Source organism: Oncorhynchus masou, unplaced genomic scaffold, assembly GCF_036934945.1.
Source record: "Oncorhynchus masou masou isolate Uvic2021 unplaced genomic scaffold, UVic_Omas_1.1 unplaced_scaffold_2067, whole genome shotgun sequence".
Taxonomy (NCBI): domain Eukaryota; kingdom Metazoa; phylum Chordata; class Actinopteri; order Salmoniformes; family Salmonidae; genus Oncorhynchus; species Oncorhynchus masou.
The window spans coordinates 12607-22500 of record NW_027008553.1 but is presented as its reverse complement, the minus strand read 5'-3'; the positions used below and the strand labels follow the sequence as shown (position 1 = coordinate 22500).

Sequence of the window (9894 nt, the reverse complement as noted above, 5' to 3'; positions counted from 1 at the left end):
CAGTTAGTCTACACCGGAATCAGAACCACGTTTCACACGGTAACAGTTAGTCTACACCGGAATCAGAACCATGTTTCACACGGTAACAGTTAGTCTACACCGGAATCAGAACCATGTTTCACACGGTAACAGTTAGTCTACACCGGAATCAGAACCACGTTTCACGCGGTAACAGTTAGTCTACACCGGAATCAGGACCACGTTTCACACGGTAACAGTTAGTCTACACCGGAATCAGAACCACGTTTCACACGGTAACAGTTAGTCTACACCGGAATCAGAACCACGTTTCACACGTTAACAGTTAGTCTACACCGGAATCAGGAACCACGTTTCACACGGTAACAGTTAGTCTACACCGGAATCAGAACCACGTTTCACGTAACAGTTAGTCTACACGGGAATCAGAACCATGTTTCACGGTAACAGTTAGTCTACACCGGAATCAGAACCATGTTTCACACGGTAACAGTTAGTCTACACCGGAATCAGAACCACGTTTCACACGGTAACAGTCTACACCGAATCAGAACCACGTTTCACACGGTAACAGTTAGTCTACACCGGAATCAGAACCATGTTTCACACGGTAACAGTTAGTCTACACCGAATCAGGAACCACGTTTCACACGGTAACAGTTAGTCTACACCGGTAATCAGAACCACGTTTCACACGGTAACAGTTAGTCTACACCGGAATCAGAACCATGTTTCACACGGTAACAGTTAGTCTACACCGGAATCAGAACCATGTTTCACACGGTAACAGTTAGTCTACACCGGAATCAGAACCATGTTTCACACGGTAACAGTTAGTCTACACCGAATCAGAACCACGTTTCACACGGTAACAGTTAGTCTACACCGGAATCAGAACCACGTTTCACACGGTAACAGTTAGTCTACACCGAATCAGAACCACGTTTCACACGGTAACAGTTAGTCTACACCGGAATCAGAACCACGTTTCACACGGTAACAGTTAGTCTACACCGGAATCAGGGACCACGTTTCACACGGTAACAGTCTACAATCAGGGACCACGTTTCACGAATCAGAACCACGTTTCACACGGTAACAGTTAGTCTACACCGGAATCAGAACCATGTTTCACACGGTAACAGTTAGTCTACACCGGAATCAGAACCATGTTTCACACGGTAACAGTTCGTCTACACCGGAATCAGGAACCATGTTTCACACGGTAACAGTTAGTCTACACCGGAATCAGAACCACGTTTCACACGGTAACAGTCTACACCGGAATCAGAACCACGTTTCACACGGTAACAGTTGGTCTACACCGGAATCAGAACCACGTTTCACACGGTAACAGTTAGTCTACACCGGAATCAGAACCATGTTTCACACGGTAACAGTTAGTCTACACCGGAATCAGAACCACGTTTCACACGGTAACAGTTAGTCTACACCGGAATCAGGAACCACGTTTCACACGGTAACAGTTAGTCTACACCGGAATCAGAACCACGTTTCACACGGTAACAGTTAGTCTACACCGGAATCAGGAACCATGTTTCACACGGTAACAGTCTACAACGGAATCAGAAACACGTTTCACATGGTCACAGTTAGTCTACACCGGAATCAGAACCACGTTTCACACGGTAACAGTCTACACCGGAATCAGGAACCATGTTTCACACGGTAACAGTCTACACCGGAATCAGGGACCACGTTTCACATGGTAACAGTTAGTCTACACCGGAATCAGGGACCACGTTTCACACGGTAACAGTTAGTCTACACCAAATTCAGAACCACGTTTCACACGGTAACATGTAGTCTACACCGGAATCAGAACCATGTTTCACACGGTAACAGTTCGTCTACACCGGAATCAGAACCACATTTCACACGGTAACAGTTCGTCTACACCGGAATCAGAACCACGTTTCACACGGTAACAGTTAGTCTACACCGGAATCAGAACCACGTTTCACACGGTAACAGTCTACACCAGAATCAGAACCACGTTTCACACGGTAACAGTTAGTCTACACCGGAATCAGAACCACGTTTCACGCGGTAACAGTTAGTCTACACCGGAATCAGAACCACGTTTCACACGGTAACAGTTAGTCTACACCGGAATCAGAACCATGTTTCACACGGTAACAGTTAGTCTACACCGGAATCAGAACCATGTTTCACACGGTAACAGTTAGTCTACACCGGAATCAGAACCACGTTTCACGCGGTAACAGTTAGTCATCACTCCAAAACGGACCGAGACTGGTGTCTTCGGAAAAGCATTTAAGTGTCTCATAAGGCATCACAAAGAACGTTATAATGCTTCAGGTACGCTTTAGGTACGCATCATATAACGCCTTACCCAAATGTCAAACTAAAAACTATCTGTCGAACTCAGCCAGACATTGAGTAGATATTGGTTGAGGACCTCAGCCATACATTGTGTTATCAGTGTTGAGGAGCTCAGCCAGACATTGAGTTATCAGTGTTGAGGACCTCAGCCATACATTGAGTTATCAGTGTTGAGGACCTCAGCCAGACATTGAGTTATCAGTGTTGAGGACCTCAGCCAGACATTGAGTTATCAGTGTTGAGGACCTCAGCCAGACATTGTGTTATCAGTGTTGAGGACCTCAGCCAGACATTGAGTTATCAGTGTTGAGGACCTCAGCCAGACATTGAGTTATCAGTGTTGAGGACCTCAGCAATACATTGAGTTATCAGTGTTGAGGACCTCAGCCAGACATTGAGTTATCAGTGTTGAGGACCTCAGCCATACATTGAGTTATCAGTGTTGACCTCAGCCAGACCAGTGTTGAGGACCTCAGCCATACATTGAGTTATCAGTGTTGAGGAGATCAGCCATACATTGTGTTATCAGTGTTGAGGAGCTCAGCCATACATTGAGTTATCAGTGTTGAGGACCTCAGCCATACATTGTGTTATCAGTGTTGAGGAGCTCAGCCATACATTGTGTTATCAGTGTTGAGGACCTCAGCCATATCATTGATCAGTTATCAGTGTTGAGACCTCAGCCATACATTGAGTTATCAGTGTTGAGGACCTCAGCCATACATTGAGTTATCAGTGTTGAGGACCTCAGCCATACATTGAGTTATCAGTGTTGAGGACCTCAGCCATACATTGTGTTATCAGTGTTGAGGAGCTCAGCCATTGTGTTATCAGTGTTGAGGAGCTCAGCCATACATTGTGTTATCAGTGTTGAGGAGCTCAGCCATACATTGTGTTATCAGTGTTGAGGACCTCAGCCATACATTGTGTTATCAGTGTTGAGGACCTCAGCCAGACATTGTGTTATCAGTGTTGAGGACCTCAGCCATACATTGTGTTATCAGTGTTGAGGAGCTCAGCCATACATTGTGTTATCAGTGTTGAGGACCTCAGCCAGACATTGTGTTATCAGTGTTGAGGACCTCAGCCATACATTGAGTTATCAGTGTTGAGGAGCTCAGCCATACATTGTGTTATCAGTGTTGAGGAGCTCAGCCATACATTGTGTTATCAGTGTTGAGGAGATCAGCCATACATTGAGTTATCAGTGTTGAGGACCTCAGCCATACATTGTGTTATCAGTGTTGAGGACCTCAGCCATACATTGAGTTATCAGTGTTGAGGACCTCAGCCATACATTGAGTTATCAGTGTTGAGGACCTCAGCCATACATTGAGTTATCAGTGTTGAGGACCTCAGCCAGACATTGAGTAGATATTGGTTGAGGAGATCAGCCAGACATTGAGTAGATATTGGTTGAGGAGATCAGCCAGACATTGAGTAGATATTGGTTGAGGAGCTCAGCCAGACATTGAGTTATCAGTGTTGAGGACCTCAGCCATACATTGAGTTATCAGTGTTGAGGACCTCAGCCAGACATTGTGTTATCAGTGTTGAGGACCTCAGCCAGACATTGAGTAGATATTGGTTGAGGAGATCAGCCAGACATTGAGTAGATATTGGTTGAGGAGATCAGCCAGACATTGAGTAGATATTGGTTGAGGAGCTCAGCCAGACATTGAGTTATCAGTGTTGAGGACCTCAGCCAGACATTGTGTTATCAGTGTTGAGGACCTCAGCCATACATTGAGTTATCAGTGTTGAGGACCTCAGCCATACATTGTGTTATCAGTGTTGAGGAGCTCAGCCATACATTGAGTTATCAGTGTTGAGGACCTCAGCCAGACATTGTGTTATCAGTGTTGAGGAGCTCAGCCATACATTGTGTTATCAGTGTTGAGGACCTCAGCCAGACATTGTGTTATCAGTGTTGAGGAGCTCAGCCATACATTGTGTTATCAGTGTTGAGGAGCTCAGCCATACATTGTGTTATCAGTGTTGAGGAGCTCAGCCATACATTGTGTTATCAGTGTTGAGGAGCTCAGCCATACATTGTGTTATCAGTGTTGAGGACCTCAGCCATACATTGAGTTATCAGTGTTGAGGACCTCAGCCATACATTGAGTTATCAGTGTTGAGGAGCTCAGCCATACATTGTGTTATCAGTGTTGAGGACCTCAGCCATACATTGAGTTATCAGTGTTGAGGACCTCAGCCATACATTGAGTTATCAGTGTTGAGGAGCTCAGCCATACATTGAGTTATCAGTGTTGAGGAGCTCAGCCATACATTGAGTTATCAGTGTTGAGGACCTCAGCCATACATTGTGTTATCAGTGTTGAGGACCTCAGCCATACATTGAGTAGATATTGGTTGAGGAGATCAGCCAGACATTGAGTAGATATTGGTTGAGGAGATCAGCCAGACATTGAGTAGATATTGGTTGAGGAGATCAGCCAGACATTGAGTAGATATTGGTTGAGGAGATCAGCCAGACATTGAGTAGATATTGGTTGAGGAGATCAGCCAGACATTGAGATATCAGTGTTGAGGAGATCAGTGGTTCATCGTTACCTGCGTTGACCTCCAGCAGTCTCCTCTTCTTCTGTTGCTGTCTCTCCTGCTTCTCTCTCTCCGCCTTCTCCTTGGCCACCCACGCTCTCCTCTGTTTCTCCTCCGCCTCTCTCCTCCTCACGTTCTCCTTCAGCGCTTGCTGTGGGAGGGAAGAGGGAAGTAGAGAGAAAGAGGCAGAGAGAGTAAAGAAGAAGGAGAGGGAGAAGGAGAGGCAGAGGAGAGATAGAGGAAGGCAGAGATAGAGGAAAGCAGAGAGAGAGAGGAAGGCAGAGAGAGGCAGAAAGGAGAGAGATTTGTTCATTATCTATTCCACTTGCTTCTGAATAATATAAACATGTTTCCCAGAAATAAAGCACCTTGAATTGAGAGAGAGAGAAAAGAAAGGATGGAGAAGGAGAGATAAAGAGGGGAGAGGGAGAAATAAGGATGAAGGAGGCAGAAGGAGAGAGATAAGGCAGAGATAGAGGAGAGGAAGGCAGAGATAGAGAGGAAGGCAGAGATAGAGAGAGGAAGGCAGAGAGAGAGGCAGAAGGAGAGATTTGTTCATTATCTATTCCACTTGCTTTGGTAATGTAAACATGTTTCCCAGGCAAATAAAGCACCTTGAATTGAAATTAAATAGAGATTCAGAGAGAGAAAGAATGGAGAGATGGATGGGGATAGAAGAGAGAGGATAAGAGAGAGAGATGAATGGGGAGAGGAGAGAGAGATAAGATAGATGGATGGGGAGAGGAGAGAAATAAGAGAGAGATGGATGGGGAGAGAAGAGAGAGACAAGAGAGAGATGGATGGGGAGAGGAGAGAAGAGAGATGGATGGGGAGAGGAGAGAGATAAGAGATGGATGGGGAGAGGATGGGGAGAGAAGAGAGATAAGAGAGAGATGGGTGGGGAGACGAGAAGAGATAAGAGAGAGATGGATGGGGAGAGGAGAGAGAGAGAGATGGATGGGGAGAGAAGAGAGAGATAAGAGAGAGATGGATGGGGAGAGGAGAGAGAGATGGATGGGGAGAAGAAGAGATAAGAGAGAGATGGATGGGGAGAGGAGAGAGATGGATGGGGAGAGAAGAGAGAGAAATAAGAGAGATGGATGGGGAGAGGAGAGATAAGAGAGATGGATGGGGAGAGGGAGAGATAAGAGATAGATGGATAGGGAGAGGAGAGATATAAGAGAGATGGATGGGGAGAGGAGAGAGAGATATGGGGAAGAGAGAGATGGATGGGGAGAGGAGAGAGATATAAGAGAAGATGGATGGATGAGGAGAGGAAGAGAGAGATAAGAGAGAGATGGATGGGGAGAGGAGAGAGAAGAGAGATAGATGGAGGGGAGAGATAGAGATAGATGGATGGGGAGAGGAGATAGAGATAAGAGAGAGATGGATGGGGAGAGGAGAGAGACAAGAGAGATGGATGGGGAGAGAGAAGAGATGGATGGGGAGAGGAGAGAGAGATATGAGAGAGATGGATGGGGAGAGGAGAGAGAGATAAGAGAGATGGATGGGGGAGATGGGGAGAGGAGAGATAAGAGAGAGTTGGATGGGGAGAGAGAAGAGAGATGGATGGGGAGAGGGGAGATGGGATGAGGGAAGAGAGAGATAAGAGAGAGAGATGGATGGGGGAGAGAGAGAGAGATGGATGGGGAGAGGAGAGATATGGATGGGGAGAGAGAGAGAGAGAGATAAGAGAGAGATGGATGGGGAGAGGAGAGGATGATAAGAGAGAGATTGATGGGGGAGAGATGGATGAGAGATAAGATAAGAAAACAGTTGATATGGGGAGACAGCTAAGAGAGAGATGGGAAGAGCGGACAGTTCAGCTTCATCTCCAGATGGGGAGACAACACACTAAATAAGAGCTTCAGACTCAGAGAGAGGGAGATGGATGGGGTAGGAAGAGAGATAAGAGGAGATGGATGGGGAGAGGAGAGAGAGATAAGGAGAGATTGATGGGGAGAGGAGAGAGATAAGCTGGGAGTTGGATGGGGGAGAGAGCTGGGATAGGAGAGATGGAGAAGCTGGGGAGGAGAGAGAGATGGATGGGGAGAGAGAAATAAGAGATGGATGGGGAGAGGAGAGAGAAGAGATGGATGGGGAGAGGGGAGAGAGATGATGGGGAGAGGAGAAGCTACGATAAGAGAGAGATGGATGGGGAGAGGAGAGAGATAAGGATAGATGGATGAGGAGAGGAGAGAGAAGAGATGGATGGGGAGAGGAGAGATAAGAGGAGATGGATGGGGAGAGGAGAGGGGAGATGATGGGGAGAGGAGAGATATGGAGAGAGATGGATGGGGAGAGGAGAGAGAGATGGGGTAAGAGAGATGAGATGGGGGAGAGGAGGAGAGAAAGGAAGATGGATGGGGAGAGAGAGAGAGATAAGAGAGAGATGGATGGGGGGTAGGAGAGAGGGAGAGGCTGGGGTAGGAGAGAGATAGATGGATGGGGAGAGGAGAGAGGGAGAGAGATGGATGGGGAGAGGAGGGAGAGATAAGAGATGATAAAGATGGAGAGGATGGAGATGGAGGAGAGAGGAGATGAGATAATGATGAGAGATGGATGGGGAGACAGGAGAGAGAGACAGATGGATGGGGGAGAGAAAGAGAGATAAGAGAGAGATGGATGGGGAGAGGAGAGAGATGGATGGGGGGAGAGGAGAGAGAGACAGAAGAGAGAGATGGATGGGGAGAGAGAGAGAGAGATGGATGGGGAGAGACAGAGAGAGATAAGGGAGACAAACAGAGTAATGATACAGGCGGCCCATCTCAGACAGCTGAAACCCAGACATCTTTACCAGCCACCAATACAGGAAGATTACACAGTTCAGCTTCATCTCCAACTCCTCAGACAACACACTAAAACAGGCTTCAGACTCAGAGACAGAGGAGAGGCTGGGGCAGGAGAGAGGGACACAGAGAGAGGGGAAGGAGAGAGGGGAGAAGCTGGGTGTTCTGGTCTAGAGAGATGGAGAAGCTGGGGTCCCAGGAGAGATGGAGAAGCTGGGGTAGGAGATGGAGAAGCTGGGGAATGCAGAGAGGGAGAGGCTGGGGTAGGAGAACAGGGAGAGGCTGGGGTAGGAGAGAGGGAGAGGCTGGGGTAGGAGAGAGGGAGAGAAGGGGAGTAGGAGAGAGGGAGAAGCTGGGGTAGAGAGAGGAGAGTAGCTGGGGTAGGAGAGAGGGAAGGCTGGGGTGGGAGGAGAGGGAGAGGCTGGGGTAGGAGAAAGGAGAGGAGGAGGGAAGAAAGAAAGGGAGAGGCTGGGAGTGGGAGAGAGGGGAGAGGCTGGGGTAGGAGAGAGGGAGAGGCTGGGGTAGGAGAGGAGAGGCTGGGGTAGGAGGAGAGAGGGAGAGGCTGGGGTAGGAGGAAAGGGAGGCTGGGGTAGGGAGAGGAGAGGCTGGGGTCTCTAGGAGTCTCTAGGGAGAGGCTGGGGTAGGAGAGGGAGAGGCTGGGGTCTCTAGGACCTGTCTCTATATAAGGGACCTGTCTCTATGAGACCTGCTGGGACCTGTAGGGACCTGTCTCAGGACCTGGACCTGTCTCTATAGAATGAGGCTGTCTCTATATAATACTGGACCTGTTAGAGGAATACTGAGTCTCTATATAGGGACCTGTCTCTAGAGAGAATGAGAATAATGATGTCTCTATATAATACTGGACCTGTCTCTAATAGGAGAGGATATAATAGACATGTCTCTATATAATACTGGACCTGTCTCTATGTAATACTGGACCTGGAGATGAGATAATGATGAGAGAGTCTCTATATAATAGAGAAGGACCTGTCTCTATATAGACAGGACCTGTCTCTGAATACTGGACATAGACAGGACCTGACAGATACATGTCTCTATATAGACTGGACCTGTCTCTATATAATAGAGACAGAGAATAGAGACCTGTCTCTAGAGAATAGACCTGTCTCTAGATAATACTGGACCTGTCAGAGACACCTGTCTCTATATAATACTGGAGATATAGAGGACCTGTCTCTATATAGAGACAGAGAGACATGTAATAGGACCTGGACCTGTCTCTACATAGACTGGACCTAGACAGAGACCTGTCTCTATGAATACTGAGACAGAGAGACAGACCTGTCTCTATGAGAGACAGAGAGAGACCTGTCTCTAGGACTGGACCTGTCTCTAGACAGAGGACCTGAGAGAGTAATACTGGAGGACCTGTCTCTATATAATACTGGAGTCTCTAGAGACTGACCTGTCTCTAGACACAGACCTGACCTGTCTCTATATAATAGGAGACAGATAATACTGGACCTGTCTCTATGTAATACTGGACCTGAGACAGAGAGAGACAGAGAGGCAGATATAGACTGGACACAGAGAGAGGACCTGGACCTGGAAGGGGGAGGGGATATAATACTGGCCTCATTATCCAGTGTTCTCTGGACCTGTGTTCTGAGTCTGTTATGGACACTTAAGGATGTTCTAGAGATACTGGACCTGTCATCCCATAATACTGGACCTGTCTCTATTAATACTATGTCTCTATATACACTACTTTTGACCAGGTCTATCATTTGGAACTAGTCAAAAGTAGTGCACTACTCTATATAATAGGACCTGTCTGTTTGGAATGCAGTCTATGTAAGGACCTGAGAATACTGGACCTGTCTCTATGTAATACTGGACCTGTCTCTATGCTCTGGACCTCTCTCTATGTAATACTGGACCATTAACATCTGGTGAGTCTGGTTGGAGTCTCTATGAATGCATCACCTGTCCTATTAATAGGAGAGGAGAGGAGAGGGGAGGGAGAGGGGGAGAGAAGGGGGAGTCTCTAGGACCTGAGAAGAGGACCTGGACCCTGGGGGACCTGTCTCTATATAATACTGGACCTGTCTCTATATAGGGGGAGGGGACCTGTCTCTAGAATAGGAATGGACCTGTCTCTAGAAGACTGGAGAGGAGAAGGGAGGTCTCTAAGATAATACTGGACCCTATCTCTAATAATAGGACCTGTCTC

General features: G+C 47.3%; 1 protein-coding gene across 1 annotated transcript in view; it reads right to left on the bottom strand.

Annotated features, from left to right (window-relative positions):
- The window catches only part of LOC135532862 (protein diaphanous homolog 3-like), a gene marked incomplete at both ends in the record, with an annotated part of 60859 nt that extends 55800 nt beyond the window's left edge, over positions 1-5059 (bottom strand). Inside the window, one exon of the mRNA XM_064960292.1 lies at positions 4921-5059. Within this exon, the coding sequence (XP_064816364.1) occupies positions 4921-5059 (139 nt within the window). The remainder of the gene's footprint in view (positions 1-4920) is intronic.
- Between the last annotated feature and the right edge of the window lie 4835 nt (positions 5060-9894).